A 21,909-nucleotide genomic window follows, 5' to 3' on the forward strand; every position below is an offset into this window, starting at 1 on the left:
GACCTCCCTGGTGGTGCAGTGGTTAAGAATCCGCCTGCCAATGCAGGGGACACAGGTTCAATCCCTGGTACAGGAAGATCCCACATATCGCGGAGCAACTAAGCCCGTGCGCCACAACTACTGAGCCCGCGTGCCTAGAGCCCGTGCTCCGCAACAAGGGAAGCCACCGCAATTAGAAGACCGCGCACCGCAACGATGAGTAGCCCTCTCGCCACAACTAGAGAAAAGCCCACACGCAGCAACAAAGACCCAACGCAGCCAAAAAAAAAAAAAGCTCTTCTCCTTTGGCAGCCTCCTTCCAATACAACCTTCAAGATTTACTCAGGCAATCCTTACTCTGGAAAGCCTTTGCCCTAACAAATAAATACCCAAATCTGGGTTAAGTGACTATTTGCTATGGTTATCAGCTAAGTTTCTTATCTCACTGTGTTATAACATTTCTTTACTAGGCTATCAGTTCCTTAGGAGTAAATACTGCATTTTAAAATCTCTCTATTCTTAGTACAGTGAGCATGTATTGAAGGAAGGACTCATGAATGTTGAATTAATGAATGAATTCATTGGAAGCAGTACTGCTCAAGAATTTGGCCCTAAAGTCAACTTGACGCACTTTCGAAATCTAACCTGCCACACGGTGTACCTGCCAATCCTGCAGCAGGCTTCTAAATCTTGTTTATTTTTTCATCTGTAAAATGAGAGATAACTGCACCTATCTCATAGTTTGAAAAGGAGTAAAAAAAATCACAGATTTAGCACAATCTCTGGCACACTGAAAGTACACATTAAACATTAGCAACTTTTTTTTCCACTTTAAAAGTTTATCCATGCTGACAAAACCACAACTCAAAAAATACCTTTTCCTTGTGGCTTCCATCAGAGCTTAACATTTCGCCAAAAAGTCGTAGTCAAGATGTCTTACAAACAACCTCAACCACAGACAAGGATCTTTCACCTTCTGGTTACACCAGAGCTCAGTAGCTACCACCACACCCTAAATCACTAACTAGTGTCTGCTGTTTATTGCTTCTAACCCACCCCTCGATTTCCTCCCTCAAAGTCAAAGACCATATCCCTAAGCAAGCAGAAATCTACCCCACAGAAACCAGTCAGCAGCACCTTCTTCCAGAAACCACTTCTCCCCGCACCGAAGCTTGAGCGAATTAGAAGAGATCCATCATTTGGTACGAACCTAAATTTTTTTAGAGGATCACAATAAAACCCCTTCTATTTATTCCAAGACCTTGGCTTCCAAAGTATTAATTCCATACAGAGAATGAATTTCTCGCATTATGAATCCAAGAAAAAGGGTCCCCTGAAAGCCTTCCCCAATAAGAGTTCTTCAGGTCTACTACTCTCAAACAGTAACCAAAATCCACCATTTCATCCGTCCCCCTTCCTGAGAGTCCAGGGTCTCATCCACGCTCTCTTAAAAACGAGATGGTCCGCACTTTCTGGAACCCGAATGCCTTCCACCCACCCGTGTCACCTCCCTTCCCATCTCGCCGGTGCCCTCCCGCAGCACAGGCCCGGACTGGTCCCTCACCGGCAGCTCGTTCCACAGAGCCGCTACTCACCGCTTCTTGGGGATGGTGCCCGACTCCTGCGCGGCGGGAGTGGCAGTGGGCGCCGCCGTGGCGGCCGCGGCTGCCGCCGCTCTCCGCGCTTTGCACTCATTGGTACTCAAAGCCTCCTGGGGCCGGCCCAGCAGATGGCCCGAAAGAACCCGCAGCCTCCGCCCGGCGCGGTCCCGCTCCCTGTCCGCTGCAGAACCGGAGCCCGCGTCCGCGCCCGTCCCGCCCGCCGCAGCCGCAGCCACCGCCTCCGCCATGGCTTCCGCCTTGTGCCGCCGCCCGGGACCGCTGGGCGCGGGTGAAAGGTCACTCAAAGCTGCGCCCGGCGCGACCATTCGTTGCGGCGCATCCCGGCAGCCACCGCGGCGACTGGGCGGCGGGTGCCATGCGCCTGGAGCTTCATAGTCTCAGCTCCCGCCCACCGCACCCGCCCGCCTCCGCGGTCACGCCCCAGACCTCCGACACCTGTCAAGCAGGTGAGTTCGAGCAGTCCCGGGGTTGGTTCGGCCCGGGATGGGCTAGACCGGGAGTCAAACCGCAAGCGTCCCCGAGGTGTCCTAGTGCCCTGGGTGGCCTCCTCGAGTGTGGCCTGAGCCTCTGGAGTAGCTTGCGGGAGCAAACGCCTCGGAGCAGGAGACAAGGGCGGTGCTGGGGACCTGACGAGCGAACCAACGCCATCCTTTCCTGCTGCTCCACCTCTGCTCTCCCTTCCTGCGGAGTCACTAAACTAACTCAAAACTGATTCGTGCCTATAACCATTAGAGCAAATAGCTATCATTTTCTCGTCGCCTACTTCGTGCCTGGCACAGTGCTTAATGCTAGATCTCAAGTAAGCAATCTCCATTTTACAGATGAAAAAACTGAGACTCCGAGACACTAAGTTGCCCGAGGGCGTGCAGCTAGTAAATGCTAATGCTAAGTTGCAACCTTGGTTCTCTTTCCGTGGTTACTGGGTGCTGTGCCCTTCCTTTCCCTAATGGTGCCAAAGTTTTGTGTTGCTAGAGATAGAATTACCCTACAGCTGCTCTTAAGACTTCTCATTTATCTACAAATTGACTTCATTTCTGGAGAGTGGCACCTGGTGAAATTAGGGGCATATCAGTAGGACAGTGCTCCGCAATCGTTTTCAGCCAGTTGATTAGATACACTTTTATAAGCCGCCTTGCAGACCTCAGCCATCAGAAGTAGAGTTCCTTTTTGCATAATGTGTAAAAGATAAGTCTTGGGAATGGCAAGAGAAAGGATTGCCATAAGCATTCTAAGCCCAGTGAAGTCACCTCCTTTCTGAAGAGCCACCTTCTTGCTAACACAGTCTCTGTGAGAGTTAAGATATTCCAGGAGTTATTTGACTGATAGAAAAGAACTATTTAATAGTTCTGAGACAATTCAGGCAACAGTGAAGAGGACTTGGTTTGTATGCCTGATCTCCAGATCTTAAAAGAGAGTTCAATGTTAAACGTCCAGTCTAACTACAGAATCACTGAGCCCCACTCCTGTTTAGCTGCTGCTTCAAACCATTGGCTATTTCAGATAGACTAGGAGTGAAAAAAGGGGGCAGCACTAGTAAATTGCTGAGTGCTCTAAGGAAAAAAACTCAAGTCTGAGAGTTCAGCAACTCTAGTCTTTGAGCTTCTCACACCCTATCTAGATGTTTCTAGAACAACATTGAAACACCAGCTAGCACATTTGCTTGCAATCATGTAAAATTCATAGATTTCTAGCCAAAATGCTGTATAAGCAACAACTTCCTCAGAATCTTTTTGGAATAAAACAGATCTATTAATTTTTGCTTGACTCCCAGAGAGCTCAGTCTAATACTATTTGCATGCCTCAAATGTAAATGTAGTTAACTGACTTCCACAGTCTTTTCCATATTGAGGTTGAACATGCTTCTTGCCAACTCTCAGGAGACAAAATTTATAAATTTTGCCGATATCAACAGAATAACAGAAAGCCTTTTCTCCTGGGTGATGGAAAACTTGATGTGATCCAAAATTACAGTTTTGGTGTAAACCATTATAGCTGTGGAAAAACTGCTGATTATATATATTTCAAATATGTGTACAGTAATGAAACACATGTAGGCAGTAAAAACACTTGTTGAGAGCCTATTACGTAACTAACTCATGTGCTATGAGATGCAAAAGTATTTAAGCCTATGCTTCATCTACATGGTAGAATTAGCTAGTTAGGAGTTAGCATATATGTGGGAAACAAACTGTGTGATACTATCAGATGGAATAAGTGTGATGTGGGTGACCATGGTGAAGGATTTCCTAACCCCTCTCCTTACAAGAGCAAAGCCCAAGCAGAGTGCCCTGATACTTGTTTCATGCTACCTAAGAGGAACAAATGTTTCACATGAAGCGTGGTCCATTGAGATTCCCACCAAAGGCAAAACCTCAGTGATATCACATTCAGGAGGGCCATCTCTGCAAACTTATTCCTTCTGAGTCCTGGAACACTTGGCCCTTAATAACCTAGATCCCCATGGAGAGGAGACCATAAGTACAGATTCAAAGTGTGAACCCATAACATGTGGAATTTAAATGGAGTGGCCTTTATTTGTATTTACAACATCTCTTCTAATATAAGGCACACAAAAAAAGTGAAATTAACTCCTGAAACATGCACCAAATTTCTTTATTGCACTGACTTTCATTACTTATCTTATTACTTTCATTACTTAAAATTAATGGAGTTGTTTCCAGTTTGGGACTACTGTGGATAAGGTTGCTATAAACATTCTTGAATATGTCTCTAGGTGGACATGTAGATGAATTTCTGTAACATACCCATCTAAGAGTGGAATTTCTAGGTCATCAAGTATGCATGTATTTAATAGATAATGAAATGCCAAACTCTTCCAAAGGGATTGTATAAAATTGATTCCAGCAGCATGGGAGAGTTCCCATATGAGAGTTCTGACATGTTACTGTCAGCCTATTTAGTTTCAGCTATTATACACTATTATCTTGTTATGGTTTTAATTTGTGTTTCCCTAGTTACTAATGAGATCAAGTGCCTTTTTGTGTGTGTTTATTGGCCATTTGGATATCATCGTTTGTGAATGTGTAATAAAGATAGATCTCCTGTATTACCTTCTAGAAGCCTTACAGTTTGTCCTTTCACATTTACACCTACAATTTACCTGGAATTGATTTTTATTTATGGTGTAGAGATCAGGTTTCTTTTTTTTTTTCCGATATGAGTATCCAGTTGTTTCAGCACCACTTGTTGAAAATATGTTGTTCTATAATACATTGCCACCTTTGTCATAAATCAAGTGTCCATATAGCATTAGTCTGTTTCTGGGCTCTGTATTCTATTCCATTGGTCTGTTTATCTACCTCATGCCAGTATCACACTGGCTTAGCTACTGTATATTCTTTTAGATCTTCTACATACAATTATATCATTTGTGAATAGTAACAGTTGATTTCTTCCTTTCCATCCTTATACCTTGTACTTCTTTTTCTTGCTTTAGCCAATTGGCTAGGACCTCCAGTACAGTGTTGAAGAGAAGTAGTAGTAGTGGCACCTTTATGTTGTTCCTGATTTCAAAGGGAAATCTCTCAACACTTCACCATTGTTTGAAGTGGGTTGCTGAGTTTTTGTTTTGTTTTGTTTTTTAACAAACGTTTTCACAGGTTAAGGAATTCCCCTTCTAATCCTAGTTTGCTGAGAGTTTTTATCATGATTGGATATTGAGTTTTATCAGATGTTTTTTCTGCACTGGTTGAGATGATCATAGGATTTTTCTCTTTTATTCTGTTAGTATGGTAAATTACATGGATTGGTTTTCCACTGTTCAACCAACCTTGCAATGCTGGCATAAACCCACCCTGATCATGATATATTGGCCTTTTTATGTATTACTGAATATAGAGTAGTATTAAAATTTTGTTTAATATTTTGTATCTATGATTACAAGTAAGGTTGGTCTATTATTTTCCTTCTTCTAATAGAAACATGTCAGGTTTTGCTGGCCTCATGAAACACGCTAGTGAGTAATTCTTTGTTTTCAAGGCTCAGGAAGAGTTTGTATAAGATTGATCATTATTTCTTCCTTAAGTGTTTGCTGGAATTCACCAAAGAAACAATCTGAACCTAAAGTTTTCTTTATGGGAAGTTTTTCATTAAAAGATTAAGTAGGGCTTCCCTGGTGGCGCAGTGGTTGAGAGTCCGCCTGCCGATGCAGGGGACGCGGGTTCGTGCCCCGGTCCGGGAAGATCCCACATGCTGCGGAGCGGCTGGGCCCATGAGCCATGGCTGCTGAGCCTGCGCATCCGGAGCCTGTGCTCCGCAACGGGAGAGGCCACAACAGTGAGAGGCCCGCGTACCGCAGAAAAAAAAAAAAGATTAAGTAGTTTAATGCTATTCAGATTTTCTGTTTCTGCTTGTTTCAGTTTTTAACAGTGTTTTTCTAGCACATTGTCTACTTCATTTACATTTTCAAATTTATTGACAAAGTTTTTCGTAGTATCTTCTATTATCATTTAATGTCTATAGGATCTTTGGTAATGTCCCATTTTTTTATTCCCAACATTGGTTATTTTGCTATCTCTCTCTTTTTTCTTAAAATCAGTTTGCCAGGCATTTAGCAATTTTATTACTTTTTTAAAGGACCAACCTTTGACTTCGTTGATCCTATTATATGTATGCTTTATTTTTTATTAATTTCTGTTAATATTGCTTATCATTTCCTATCTTCCCCTTTTTTTTTCTAATTTTTTGAAATGAATGCTTAGCTCATTGGTTTCTCAGCCTTTTGTTGTGTTTCTTTTCTGATATATGCATTTAGGACTATAAATTTCTCTATAAGCAATTAACTTCAAGTTTCAATAACATTATTTTCATTATTATTCAGTTCCAAATAGTTTTCTTTTGTATTTGAAAAGAATAATTTGTATTCTCTCTTGTTTAGGGGTGCAGTGTTCCCCAAATACAAATTTGACCTAATGACTGTATTGTTAAGTCTTTTATATCCTAATATTTTATTTAATTATTTTATCAATTATTGAAGTATGTTAAGATCTCCCACTATCATTATGGATTTATATCTTTTTCCTTGTACAGCTAATCTTTGTTTTCTGTACTTTGAAGCTATATATCAGATATGTCAAAATTATTATATTTTCCTGATTAATTGAACATTTTATAATTATCAGATATCCCTCTCTTTTTTCTAATACTGATTTTTGTCTTAAAGTTTATCTACACCAACTTGTATGTGTGTGTGCAGGGCAGTGGTGGTCTTATCCTATGACTTTTAATCTTCTTGTATTCATATATTTTAGATGTGTCTCTTGTAAACAGCATTTAGTTGTTTTCTTTTAGGAAGTATTAGCACAAAATCTTGAATCATTTAGCCTATTTAAATTTAATTCACTTACCAATATATTTGGTGTAATGGCTAAGAGCACTAGCCTCATTGCCAGACAGACTTGGGTTTGAATGTTGGCTCCACCATTGATCAGATGTGTTGTCTTAAGCTTGTCACATTAATATCTTTGGGCTCAGCTCCTTGTCTGTAAAATTAGGATAGTAATAGCTAATTCCCAGGGGTATTAAAGGATTAATGAGCAAAAATATAGTAAATTCTAACTGCTCTTATGGAAGTGGGAATGAGGCTGGTATAAGGATAACAGCCCTCCTGCATAAGATAATGCATGCTAGAGGGAAAGGAAGTAAGGTTGAACAAGAAATGTGAGACCAAATCTGGGGAGCATTGAAAACTTAGCAGAAGAGTAAACACTTGATCTGGTGGAAGTTAAGTTCTTGAGCAGGGAATTATCATGACAATCCTGGAAAGACCACTACTTTGGAATTCATTCTCAAGTGGAAGTCAGCCTATCAGATATACCTGAGAAGCTGTCCACAGTTGTAAAAAGAAGCTCTACCAGCAAATGATGAAGACATAAAGAACTCCTACAGGGACTTCCCTGGTGGCACAGTGGTTAAGAATCCGCCTGCCAATGCAGGGGACAGGATTTCGATCCCTGGTCCAGGAAGATCCCATGTGCCACGGAGCAACTAAGCCCGTGCGCCACAACTACTGAGCCTTTGCTCTAGGGCCCACGGGCCACAACAAGAGAAGCCACGGCAATGAGAAGCCCGCGCACCACAAAGAGTAGCCCCACTCCCCGCAACTAGAGAAAGCCTGCGCGCAGCAACGAAGACCCAATGCAGCCAGGAAAAAAAAAAGAACTCCTACAAAAGAAGTTAGTAATGTTTTTGAATGAACGGAAAGCATTGAACTGTGCTTAGCTGTCTGCTCCAGTAAAGGGCACTGAGTTAGCTCAAGAAATGAAGATGTTTAATGTGAAAGTGGCTACAGGTGGTAACGCATTCTATTGCAATACCATTCTATTTCAGGATGTCACAATCACCCTATGTAGGGTAAGGAGGAACTGCATTAATTAGCCAAATTATTGGGCTGGAGTTGAAAATACTTTATGTTTTTTTGCTGCTCTGCTACTAACTTGCTATGTGATCTAAAACTCTGTTTCTTCATTTCTTTGTACTTTAGGTAAGAATAATTTCTGGCCTGCCTACCTCTCACATTTACTGCAAAATGATAAATGTGCAAGGACTTTGGAAACCAAAGTCAAAAGTTACTTTAAAATAATTATTTTCTTTAGAACATATAAAATCAAGATTTGCTCTTTATCAATTAACACTCTAAACCAGTAAACTTTTAAACTTTTGCTTTTAGGCAAACTTAAACTCTTTCATCTGTAGGACTTCTTTATAATCTTAAAAACTGAGAACCCCTAAAGAGCTTTCATTTATTTTTCCCCCCATGCATCTTTTTTTTTTTAATTGGAGTATAATTGCTTTACAATGTTCTGTTAGTTTCTGCTATAAGTGAAGGGGATCAGCTATATGTATACATATATCCCCTCCCTCTTGGACCTCCCTTCCACCCCCACCCCCATCCCAGCCATGTAGGTCACCACAGAGCACCGAGCTGAGCTCCCTGTGCTATACAACAGGTTCCCACTAGCTATCTGTTTCACACATGGTAGTGTATATATGTCAATCCTAATCTCCCAATTCGTCCCACCCTCCCCTTCCCCGCCACTCCCCCACCCCCGCCGTGTCCACATGTCAGTTCTCTACATCTGTGTCTCTATTCCTGCCCTGAAAATGGGTTCATCTGTACCATTTTTCTAGATTCCACATATATGCATTAATATACGATATTTTTCTCTTTCTGACTTACTTCACTCTGTGTGACAAACTCTAGGTCCAGCCATATCTCTATAAATGACCCAATTTCATTCCTTTTTATGCCTGAGTAATACTCCATTGTATATATGTACCACATCTTCTTTATCCATTCATCTGTCGTTGGACATTTAGGTTGATTCCATGTCCTGGCTATTGTAAATAGTGCTGCAGTGAACATTGGGGTACATGTGTCATTTTGAATTATGGTTTTCTCAGGGTATACGCCCAGTAGTGGGACTGCTGGGTCATACGGTAGTTCTATTTTTAGCTTTTTAAGGAACCTCCATACTGTTCTCCATAGTGGCTGTATCAATTTACATTCCCACCAACAGTGCAAGAGGGTTCCCTTTTCTCCACACCCTCTCCAGCATTTACTGTTTGTAGATTTTTTGATGGTGGCCATTCTGACCAGTGTGAGGTGATACCTCATTGTAGTTTTGATTTGCATTTCTCTAATAACTAGTGATGTTGAGCATATTTTCATGTGCCTCCTGGCCATCTGTATGTCTTCTTTGGAGAAATGTCTATTTAGGTCTTCTGCCTTTTTGATTGGGTTGTTTTTCTTGATATTGAGCTCCATGAGCTGTTTATATATATTGCAGATTAATCCTTTGTCCATTGCTTTGTTTGCAAATATTTCCTCCAATTCTGAGGGTTGTCTTTTTATCTTGTTTATGGTTTCCTTTGCTGTGCAAAAACTTTTAAGTTCATTAGGTCCCATTTGTATATTTTTGTTTTTATTTTCATTACTCTAGGAGGTGGGTCAATAAAGATCTTGCAGGCTTCCCTGGTGGCGCAGTGGTTGGGCGTCCACCTGCCGATGCAGGGGACGCGGGTTCGTGCCCAGGTCCAGGAGTATCCCACGTGCCGCGGAGCGGCTGGGCCCGTGGGCCATGGCTGCTGGGCCTGCGCGTCCGGAGCTTGTGCTCCTCAACGGGAGAGGCCACAGTGGTGAGAGGCCCGCATACCACAAAAATAAATAAATAAAAGATCTTGCTGTGGTTTATCAAAGAGTGTTTTTCCTATGTATTCCTCTAAGAGTTTTATAGTGTCTGGTCTTACATTTAGGTCTTTAATCCATTTTGAGTTTATTTTTGTGTATGGTGTTAAGGAGTGTTCTAATTTCATCCTCTTACATGTAGCTGTTCAGTTTTCCCAGCACCACTTTTTTTTTTTAAACATCTTTATTGGAGTATAATTGCTTTACAATGGTGTGTTAAGTTTCTGCTTTATAACAAAGTGAATCAGCAATACATATACATATATCCCCATATCTCCTCGCTCTTGTGACTCCCTCCCACTCTCCCTATCCCATCCCTCTAGGTGGTCACAAAGTACCAAGCTGATCTCCCTGCCAGGACCACTTATTGAAGAGGCTATTTTTCCTCCATTGTTTATTCTTGCCCCCTTTGTCATAGATTAGGTGACCATAGGTGCATGGGTTTATCTCTGGGCTTTCTATCCTGTACTATTGATCTATATTTCTGTTTTTGTGCCAGTACCATACTCTCTTGATTACTGTAGCTTTGAAGTATAGTCTGAAGTTGGGGAGCCTGATTCCTCCAGCTCTGTTTTTTCTGTCTCAAGATTGTTTTGACTATTCTGGGTCTTTTGTGCTTCCATACAAATTGTAAAATTTCTTGTTCTAATTCTGTGAAGAATGCCATTGCTAATTTGATAGGAATTGCATTGAATCTGTAGATTACTTTGGGTAGTATAGTCATTTTCATAATATTGATTCTTCCAATCCAGGAACATGGTATACTTCTCCACCTGTTTGTGTCATCTTTGATTTCTGTCATCAGTGTTTTATAGTTTTCTGAGTACAGGTCTTTTGTCTCTTTAGGTAGGTTTATTCCTAGGTATTTAATTCTTTTTGTTGTGATGGTAAATGGGATTGTTCCCTTAATTTCTCCTTCTGATCTTTTGTTGTTAGTGTATGGGAATGCAAGAGATTTCTGTGCATTAATTTTGTATCCTGCAACTTTACCAGATTCATTGATTAGCTCTAGTAGTTTTCTGGTGGCATCTTTAGGATTTTTGATGTATAGTGTCATGTCATCTGCAAACAGTGACAGGTTTACTTCTTCTTTTCCAGTTTGGATTCCTTTTATTTCTTTTTCTTCTCTGATTGCCATGGCTAGGACTTCCAAAACTATGTTGAATAATAGTGGCAAGAGTAGACATCTTTGTCTTATTCCTGTTCTTAGAGGAAATGCTTTCAGTTTTTCACCATTGAGAAAGATGTTTGCTGTGGGTTTGTTGTATATGGCCTTTATTATATTGAGGTAGGTTCCCTCTCTGCCCACTTCCTGGAGAGTTTTTATCATAAATGGGTGTTGAATTTTGTCAGAAGCGTTTCCTACATCTGTTAGGATGATCGTATGGTTTTTATTTTTTAATTTGTTAAAATTGTGTATCATATTGATTGATTTGTGTATACAGAAGAATCCTTGCATTCCTGGGATAAATCCCACTTGATCATGGTATATGATCCTTTTAATGTGCTGTTGGATTCTGTTTGCTAGTATTTTGTTATCCTCATCAGTGATATTGGTCTGTGATTTTCTTTTTTTGTGATATCTTTGTCTGATTTTGGTATCAGGGTGATGGTGGCCTCGTAGAATGAGTTTGGGAGTGTTCCTCCCTCTGCAATTTTTTGGAAGGGCTTAAAAAAGATAGGTGTTAGCTCTTCTTTAAATGTTTGATAGAATTCACCTGTGAAACCATCTGGTCCTGGACTTTTGTTTTTTCGAAGATTTTAAATTACAGTTTCAATTTCATTACTTGTGATTGGTCTGTTTATATTTTCTCATTCCTCCTGGTTCAGTTGTGGAAAGTTGTACCTTTCCAAGAATTTGTCCATTTCTTCCGGGTTGTCCATTTTATTGGCATAAAGTTGCTTTTAGTAGTCTCTTATGATCCTTTGTATTTCTGCACTGTCAGTTATAATTTCCCTTTTTTCATTTTTAATTTTATTGATTTGAGTCCTCTCTTTTCCTTGGTGAGTCTGGCTAAAGGTTTATCAATTTTGTTTATCTTCTCAAAGAACCAACTTTTAGTTTTATTGATCTTTGCTATCATTTTCTTTGTTTCTATTTCATTTATTTGTACTCTGATATTTATGATTTCTTTCCTTCTAGTAACTTCGGGTTCTCTTTGTTCTTCTTTCTCTAGTTGCTTTAGCTGTAAGGTTAGATTGTTTATTTGAGATTTTTCTTGCTTCTTGAGGTGAGATTGAATTGCTGTACACTTCCATCTTAGAACTGCTTTTGCTGCATCCCATAGGCTTTGGGTTGTCGTGTTTTCGTTGTCATTTGTTTCTATGTATTTTTTTAATTTCCTCTTTGATTTCTTCAGTGATCTCTTGGTTATTTAACAGTGCACTGTTTAGCCTCCATGTGTTTGTGTTTTTTACAGTTTTTTTTCCTGTAATTGATTTCTAATCTCATAGCATTGTGATAGGAAAAGATGCTTGATATGATTTCAATTTTCTTAAATTTTCCGAGGCTTGATTTGTGACTCAAGATGTTATCTATCCTGGAGAATGTTCCATGTGCACTTGAGAAGAAAGTGTATTCTGCCACTTTTGGGTGGAATGTCCTATAAATATCAATTAAGTCTATCTGGTCTATTGTGTCATTTAAAGCTTGTGTTTCCTTATTTATTTTCTGTCTGGATGATCTGTCCATTGGTGTAAGTGAGGTGTTAAAGTCCCCCACTATTATTGTGTTTTTGTCAATTTCCCTTTTTATGGCTGTTAGCATTTGCCTTATGTATTGAGGTGCTCCTATGTTGGGTGTATAAATATTTATAATTGTTATACCTTCTTCTTGGATTGTTCCCTTGATTATTATATAGGTCCTTCCTTATCTCTTATAACAGTCTTTATTTTAAAGTCTATTTTGTCTGATATGAGTGTTGCTACTCCAGCTTTCTTTTGATTTCCATTTGCGTGGAATAGCTTCTTCCATCCCCTCACTTTCATTCTGTATGTGTCCCTAGGTCTGAAGTGGGTCTCTTGTAGACAACATATATACAGGTCTTGTTTTTGTATGCATTCAGCCAGTCTGTGTCTTTTGGTTGGAGCATTTAATCCATTTACATTCAAGGTAATTATCAATATGCATGTTCCTATTACCATGTTCTTAATTGTTTTGGGTTTGTTTTTGTGGGTCTTTTTCTTCTCTTGTGTTTCCCACCTAGAGAAGTTCCTTTAGCATTTGTTGTAAAGCTCTTTTGTTGGTGCTGAATTCTCTTAGCTCTTGCTTGTCTGTAAAACTTTTGATTTCTCTTTCAAATTTGAATGAGATCCTTGCTGGGTAGAGTAATCTTGGTTGTAAGATTTTCCCTTTCATCTCTTTAAGTTTATCCTACCACTCCCTCCTGGCCTGCAGAGTTTCTGCTGAAAAATCAGCTGATAACCTTATGGGGATTCCCTTGTATGTTATTTGTTGCTTTTCCCTTGCTGCTTTTAATATTTTTTCTTTGAATTTAATTTTTGTTAGTTTGATTAATATGTGTCTTGGTGTGTTTCTCCTAGTGTTTATCCTGTATGGGACTCTCTGCACTTCCTGGACTTGGGTCCTGGACTTGCTATTTCCTTTCCCATGTTAAGGAAGTTTTCGAGTATAATCTCTTCAAATATTTTCTCAGACTCTTTCTTTTTCTCTTCTTCTTCTGGGACCCCTATAATTCAAATGTTGGTGTGTTTGATGTTGTCCCAGAGGTCTCTGAGACTGTCCTCAATTCTTTTCACTCTTTTTTTCTTTATTCTGCTCCTTGGCAGTTATTTCCACCATTTCATCTTCTGGCTCACTTATTCATTCTTCTGCCTCAGTTATTCTGCTAGAGACTCCTTCTAGTGTATTTTTCATTTCAGTTATTGTGTTGTTCACCACTGCTTGTTTGTTCTTTAGTTCTTCTAGGTCTTTGTTAAACATTTCTTGTGTTTTCTCGATCCACACCTCCATCCTATTTCTGAGATTTTGGATCATCTTTACTATCATTACTCTGAATCCTTTTTCAGGTAGGTTGCCTATTTCCTCTTCATTTATTTGGTCTTGTAGGTTTTCACCTTGCTCCTTTGTCTGTAACATATTTTTTTGTCGTCTCATTTTTTTTGATGGGTGGGGCTGTGTTCCTGTCTTACTGGTTGTTTGGCCTGAGGCTTCCAGCACTGGAGTTTGGAGGCAGTTGGGTAGAGCCAGGTCTTGGCGCTGAGATGAGGACCTCTGGGAGACCTCACTCCAATTAATATTCCCTGTGGTCTGAGGTTGCTTCCTTGGTGCTTCCACCACAGGAGCTCAGGCCTGACCCTCAGCCTGTGAACCAAGACCCCACAAGCTGCACAGCATGGCAAAAAAAAAAAAAAAAAAAAAAAAGAGCAGAACAATAACAAAGAATACAAAATAAAATAAAATTAGAAAAATAAAAAATATATTAGTAAAAATATAAATGAAACAACAGCAAGGTAATACAGAACCACAATAGCAAAAATAAATAAATAAATAAAAGGCCTTGTCTGTGGTGGCAGAGCTTAGGTGGGAGCAGGGCTTAGGCAGGGTGGGGTTTAAGCAGGGGCGGGGCCTAGGCTCAGGACCTGTGTAGCTGGAAAAGGCCCTGTGGGGTGTGGGGCTTAAGCTCAGCACAGCCAGAGGGGGCCTCAGAGTGTGGAGGTTTAGGCCTGGAACCCCAGTAGGCTTGTCGAGACCCAAGTGGGCAGGGGAAATGCTGGACACGTTCCCTTCTCATCCTCCAGTCCTCTGCGGGCCTCTCCCCATCCCCACTGATCCCCTCACTGTGGGTGGGCACCTCCCAAGTTTAGGAACCCCTCCCCTCCCCCAGCCGCCCCTCAAAGACACCAGTCCTGCCCCACCTCCACTTCTCCTCCCCCCTTGCTACCTCCCCAGTCACTCGGGGGTTCCTCCCATCCCCTTAGGTGTCCGAGGTTCCCCACCAGTGCCTGGAAGTGCCCTAGTTGTGAGTAGATGTGAACTCCCTGTTCTACTCTGCCATCTTGACTCCACCCTGGAGCTTTTGTTTATGTTTATATCTACCTACCTGCCTATCTATACCATATTAGAAATTAAAATTTAAAAATATTTAAGGTATTCCTTTATCGATTTATTTTAAAATAATAATGAGAAACCTATACATATTTATATAAATAAAATATTTTACTAAAAATGACTATGTTTTCTGGGGCGGGGGCAGAAGAAAACACAAGAAAAATAGCATTCAATTACATTTTTGCGAAGTCTTTAATGTCTTAATAAAAGACAGTTGGATTCTTATATCTGCTTCTGAATTCAATCTGTTGAGATACCACATGCCATGTAACTACTGAAAAACTCTATGTTATACTCATGAGAGAATCAGAATGAAAAAGACAAATAATGTCTTAGTCTTATTATGAAAATAGTTTTGACCTTGCTGACCCCCTGAAAGGGTTTGGAGGACCCAACGAAGTTTTCCATACTACAACTTGAGAACTGCTACTCTAAAGTATTTCTGTAGACGTCTACTAAAACGTTTGCTGGGTAAGCTCTAGACAACTGAATGCTAAAAGTAGTTAATGTTCTTGCCACTACGTAGTATGAAATGCCACTATTGATAAAACAAATTTGTCAAAAACATTTAAGGTGTAATTTCATATTTTGATACATTCTATATGAAATACATATTTTTAAATTTCATACAATCACATTTTAAAAGTGATTCCTGCACTTTTTTAAATTAATTTATTTATTTGTTTTTGGCCTTGCTGGGTCTTTGTTGCTGCATGATGCGGGCTTTCTCTAGTTGTGGCGAGCGGGAGCTATTCTTCGTTGTGGTGCACGGGCTTCTTATTGTGGTGGATTCTCTTATTGCAGAGCATGGGTTCTAGGTGCACAGACTTCAGTAGTTGTGGCACGCAGGCTCAGTAGTTGTGGCTCACGGGCTCCAGAGCACAGGCTCAATAGTTATGGCGCACGGGCTTAGCTGCTCCGCAGCATGTGGGATCTTCCCAGACCAGGGCTCAAACCCCTGTCCCCTGCACTGGCAGGCAGATTCTTAAAAATCAACTTTAAAAATCAAATTTCCAAATCCAATTCATATATGAACAGAAACTTAATTCTTATAACTGGGGTAGCTGAATTTAGTGTGACTTTTGTGCCATAAAATGATTTAAGCTATTTTGTAAAATCAGGCTCACTTCAGTGTTAGTCTTACAATGTTATTTTTATCACTGCATTTAGATTAGTGGTAAATAGTTAGAAGGATGTCCTGGACCAGTTGTTCCCAAGGTCATTTTTTTACTGCTTTGGAGATGGGAGTTTGGAAATTATTCATTCACAAATCCTAGCATTTGGACTTTTCATATGTCTAGGTTCCTTAGCCCCACTCGGCAGTCCCTTTATGTGTGGGGCCAGCAGCAGTGGAGCTCCTAGCAGCAAGTGATATTCTCAGAGGCAAGTCTCTTCTGTGCTAATGCAGGACAACTCCCAGCAGAATTGTTTTCTTCCCATTGATCAGAAGTATGCTTTGTGGGTAAGAAGAGGAAGTATCTTTGAGTGCACTAGGACTCCTCCAGAGCACCAGAGAGAGCCAGGTTTGAGGATATTGTGGCATAAGTCAGGGATCTCCAGGGGCCTATACCAAATGCTAAATCTGGCTAAATCTGCTTCAGGACGGTAGACTCTTTTAGAAATCCCTACTCCATATTCAGAAGAACTTACTAAGGAAGTAATTTACCTGCTTAACCCTACCAAGTGGCCCTAAAGCATTATCTCTACTCTACATTTCCCATTATTTTCTTTGAAATAAGAAACTGACTTCTGAAAGGGGACCCCACTAATTTTGGTTAGAGGGTTATAGTGTAAGAAGCTACTGTGAGTATATTTGGGGTATATACACACCTCTAATGGTCATCCCATCCTTATGCTTTTACAGAAAGTGAAGTTTTCTCTCTAGTCTAACTGAACCATGGCGCTACCTCCCACTACTCCAACAATCACATCTCTTTGAAGCCTGAGGAGGTATATAAGCTACTTTGAATTAGGTGTGGGGTTTTGGTTTGTTGTTTTTTTTTTTTGGCTGCACCATGCGGCATGCAGGATCTTAGTTCCCAGACCAGGGATTGAACCCGGGATCCCCTGCAGTGGAAGCACGGAGTCTTAACCACTGGACCACCAGGGAAGTCCCTGAATTAGGTGTTTAGCATGACCTATTAACCACCCATGTAGTGTTTCCACTGCAGCCCTACATCTACCATTTAGAGTAGCAATATCTGGTTTTGCAATCTACTTGTTTATTTATTTTTTTTGAGTTAAACAGTATTTGTATAGTTAAAACACATGACCACAACAATGCAAAAGGCAGAGGGATAAATGGAATCAAAGTGTTGCAAAATACTGTTTTTACTGGAGAAATGATAAACGTGATACACTTGATTATTTTGTCTTTTGCAATCTGCTTTTTTAAATGTTGACATCTTAAATGACTATTTTTCAATCAAGATATATGGTAACTTCTTCATGCTCTTCTTACTTTTTTTTCCTTATTTTTTTAAACACCCCCTCCCCTTCCTATTTTTTCTTTCTTTTAAACCTATCTCTCTTCTGTTTTTTTCCACTTGGGTCAATATAGTGCAAGACTAGAGAAAGGTGAGAAAAGTAAGTATTCAGGGTCAGTAAAATGAGCAATAAAATCGATCCATGCAAAATCATAGGAAGACACCCAAGGCTAATGCCAAGAGGTCCCCCTAGGAGAAGACAAAGCAGGAAACACACCTCAAAGTAGAGCCCGTGCATAGAGCCACTGATAGCCAGACCACAAAGCAGGAGTGTGAAGATGGTCATTAGGAAGCTGACTAATTCTGCTAAAGGGAGTCCTTTTTTAAATATGCTCTTCAAGGACATTGTCTGACCCTCTGAATATAGACCTCAGAATAGATTCTTGATCCAGCTTACTTTAAGCTTGTATGCAAAATAATGTGTTTGAAGTACTAGATAATTTTTCATTTCTGTTTTGAAGGCATTCAAATATCAGGTACTATCAGCACATTCACTGCTTATTTCTTAAAAAAAAATGCCAAAGCTATTGGATCAAAAGTATTGATAATATTCTGATTTGCTTGTATGTGGTAGGAGGAGGACAGAGTTGAGATTCATATAACTGGAATTTTCATTATAGTCAGTTCTAACACTATTTTTGTGATGAGCCATATGATCCATAAGCAGCTTTTAAACCCATCCATTTAATCACAGTTCAGGTTAGAAGCAGAGGTTGTCTGTGTAGCGTAGGGTCATAGGATGAGCCCCCATAGAGCAGGCAGGAGGCTGGTAGAGGGTTGAATATCAAGAAGCCTCCTACAGGGAAGCAGTGCACCTGCTGGAAAAACATGACACCAGATGCAATAATAATGAAGAGATCTAGGCCCTACTGCAGCCAGGGGTTCTACAAAAGGGAGGGGAAGATATTTGAGTGAATGAGCCACTTTTCATGCTCGTTCTGGGTGTAACTTATAAAGCACTAGGGGTCAAGAAAATCAGCCTTCAGTGGCTATGCACCAACCTGCCCTTTTGTGCCTTAGCTACAAGTACATTTGCAGTCATGGGAAGCACCATCCCAAGTTCTAGCTACAATTTTCTAAGAATCCATCACTGAGAGAGCTTGTTTATTATAACTAATCTACAGATCTTCCAGCTCTCCAGCAGATCTTAAAATGTCAAAGAAAAAATTGCAGAAACTCAGAATTCAGTATATGAATACATAAAATCACCACAAAAATGTGTGAAAATTCAGTTTTACCTTAGAAGAAATCATGCACTAGAGGATGATGACCAGTTATGCAACTTGCCTAGAATAAAAACATATTTCTGCTAAATAACATTTTCCTTAGAACCAATCCATGAGAGCAACAGGTAAACTTCTGCTTCGCAGATTTGAAATAAGATTATTAAAATTACCTTGTCTTCTGGAGGAATATGATGTTTTGGATTTGCATCCGAATAATCCAATGCAGGTGGCAAGCAGGGGAGGCAGTAAGAGGTCTGGAGAACAGATCAAATAAAATTGGCCGTGTTAAAGGCTACACAGGGATTCATATACTCTCTGCTTTTGTATATGTTTCAAATTTTCCACAATAAAAACTTTAAGAATTATATTGAAAATTTTTAACTTTATCTTTTTTATTACTCTTTCAAAAACAATGCCGATTGTAAAACATCTAGACGGGATAGTAAAGTGTAAAGAAGGAGAAAAAAAATTTAGCATGCATGACCTTTCCCAACATTCAAAAATCAAATATGATAATAGTATCGTTCCATAAATGTAAGCTGATCACTGATCCTAGTAGCCTCAACTAGTCCTTAACTTTAATGCTGTGATTTTTCCAGTATTGACTGAAATTGATATTTCCCACATTTCTGAAAGTGAGAGATGATAAAAGCAGCGTAAAATACATTGTGCTACTTAACCACACAGCAGTTGTGATAATTACAAGGTCAGGACTACTGGTGAACCAATGTGAGTGAACAAATATCTTAGAGTAACGTGTTTATCCTCCACGATTTGATGGAACTCTGTCAGGGAACCAAGACATCATCAGGTCAATTACTGTCCGCAATAGCTTTGCAAAGTACCTTGAAAAAAGCACTGGTGAGCAGTTAACTGCCACCTGCAGAAACAGCAAGAGAGGTTATTTCTTCAACCTAACATAAAACCAGTATTTCATATTCCAATACAGTTATATACTGGTTATCTCTTGCTGGCTAACAAACCATGCCAAAATTTAACAGCTTAAAACAATAAATGTTTATCATCTCACACCTTTTCTGAGGGTTAAGAATCCAGGAGTGGCTTACATAGGTGGCTCTAGCTTAGGATCTTGTAACAAGTTTCGATCAAGTTGTTGGCCAGAGCTGCAGTCATCGTAAGGTTTAACTAGAGCTTCAGAGCCACTTCCAAGTTTACTCACAAGATTAGCCAGCCTCAGTTCCTCACCACAAGGATCTCTCCATAGGCTGCCTGAGTCCTCATGACATGGCAGCTGGTTTCCCAGAGAGTAAGTTATCAGAGAAAGTAAGAAAGAGAAAGAGAAAGAAAAGAGCACCAAGTGAGAGTGCCCAAGATAGAAGCCACAGTCTTTTATAATCTAGTCCTAGAAGTAACACACCATTATTTCTGCCTTATTCTGTTGATCATACAGACCAACCCTAGTACATTGTGGGAGGGGAAACACAAGGATGTGAGTACCAGGAGGCAGGAGTCACTGGGGACCATTTTGGAGGTTGGCTACTACATGGAAGACAGAAGAAGAGAAATAACCCTTAAATATTAGAGATAACATATATAAAAATGGATTTGCAGGGGTTGTCTTTAAGTGAAGTATAGTTGGGCCCCAATCCATCTGGGATGGTTATATTACTTAAGTAAAGAGGGAGCCAAACAATAACTTCCAGTTATTTAAAACTTTCAAAATACCTTAAGGCTGTAAATCTCCATGTACAAAAGCAGAGTACCCTATCAAACAATCTAGAGGAGTGCTAATTTTATCTGCCTTCAGAGCTGAAGAGAATAGCAGTGGCAACTTCTGCTGAAGTCTGTTTTATCCCCACTATTCCCAAATGCGGATATGCATATGCCTCTGCCACAGTTCAGTCCCTAGTTTCTGGTTGCCTTCCTGACAGACTTCAGTCTGACTTGGCATAAGTGTTCTAGCCTGGCTGCTTGTTGATTCTTAGTCTTAACCATCCCAACCAAAGAATCATGTTAGAAGAGAAAGAAAATGCAGCATATGGTTTTTGCCTTTGACTTAAAATCTCAACAAAAGAAGAAAATAATCACTATACCCACAACTAGAGTCCTTGAAAGAAGCATGAGAAACTTTATAAACTGATAGTCCCTAGCTATCCTTAGGCCTCAGTTTATATATACCAAATTAAAAGTTATACTTCAGTCTCTTTCTCTGTATTCCTCTCTAAATCCACACCTATGTATTGAGTTCTAGCACCAGTAGTTTTAAAAAATAGTAATTTCAGGGTTTCCTACTGTACTTTCAGAATGCAAATCATCATTGCAAATAACTTGACCCAATAACTTAATAATTGATATGGGTAAACAATTGAAGTAGTAAATTCCACAGTCCATCCAGAGAATCATATTTTTTCAACTGTGATATTGACCAGATTATAATAAGGCATGTGATCTACTGGCAAGCAGATATCTGCTCATCAAAAATAGAGACTAACAACATACTCCAAAGTAGCTCTATACTTGGTAAACTGTGGAAACTAAAGAGTGTTATACAGATATAGTAGAAGGGAAAGGGAAAGATGAGTGACATCTTTTCACTTTCATAATAGCTATCATGGAAGAAATAGGCTTTATAATAATTTTACTCTTTGGTAAAAATGAGATTTAATCATTTTTACAATTAGTTGAATAATAAATTAACTCTCTTCAATGAAAAGAGTTTGATGCAATGACCATGCATTCTGAGTCTAATAGTCACTATTAATCATTATCTCCTTCCAACCCAATAGTACTCTCAATACCCTGCAATTCTGAGGTGCAGATTGCTTTTTGAGCCCTCTCTTGATGTTATCAAAACATGTCGAATTATATTGTTGTCAGGTATTTTCTCCTTGTCAAGATAATTCATTGCTACCTCTTGAAAGGAGATTTTTTTTGGTTCCACTCTAAAGCATAAAGCATCTATACTACATCCCCTCCCCCACCAAAATTAAAATAAAATATTTTATTCTTTAACAGAGAATAAAATAGTTTAGGATGAAGAGGCTCTCCTCTCTGGTTCATTCTCTATGAGTTATTATATTTATACAGCCAAATTATGTGGGTTTTCTTTTTAGGTTCGCTTTAACAGACACTTTCTCCTCAGGAAAAACAGTGTTGTTGATCACAGCAGCAGGTCTAATTCCTTTCTCATATGTTTATTTTTGAAGAACTCCCACAGACTGGCTTGGCCTCAGACACAGATAGACGTTTCTTCTGTAGGCTTTGCCTGTGTGTGTGAAGTAAGGGGCAACAAGGGTAGTGTAGGAAATAAATCTTGTTTTATGCAAACATATAATAGAACCCTCAAATACTCTAGATA

General features: G+C 39.8%; 2 protein-coding genes across 2 annotated transcripts in view; one reads left to right on the forward strand and one right to left on the reverse strand.

Moving 5' to 3' along the window:
• AGPS (alkylglycerone phosphate synthase) overlaps positions 1–1,921 on the reverse strand; it is a 137,637-nt gene extending 135,716 nt beyond the window's left edge. Inside the window, exon 1 of the mRNA XM_082658479.1 lies at positions 1,575–1,921. Coding sequence (XP_082514605.1) covers positions 1,575–1,906 — 332 coding nt within the window. The 5' untranslated portion in view covers positions 1,907–1,921. The remainder of the gene's footprint in view (positions 1–1,574) is intronic.
• A 25-nt stretch (positions 1,922–1,946) lies between these two features.
• Positions 1,947–21,909, forward strand: part of NFE2L2 (NFE2 like bZIP transcription factor 2) — a 183,834-nt gene continuing 163,871 nt past the window's right edge. The window contains exon 1 of the mRNA XM_082658473.1: positions 1,947–2,047. The gene's annotated coding sequence lies outside the window, so the exon portion shown is untranslated. The remainder of the gene's footprint in view (positions 2,048–21,909) is intronic.

The sequence above is a fragment of the Grampus griseus genome (assembly GCF_964374135.1).
Source record: "Grampus griseus genome assembly, chromosome: 7".
In the NCBI taxonomy this organism is placed as follows: domain Eukaryota; kingdom Metazoa; phylum Chordata; class Mammalia; order Artiodactyla; family Delphinidae; genus Grampus; species Grampus griseus.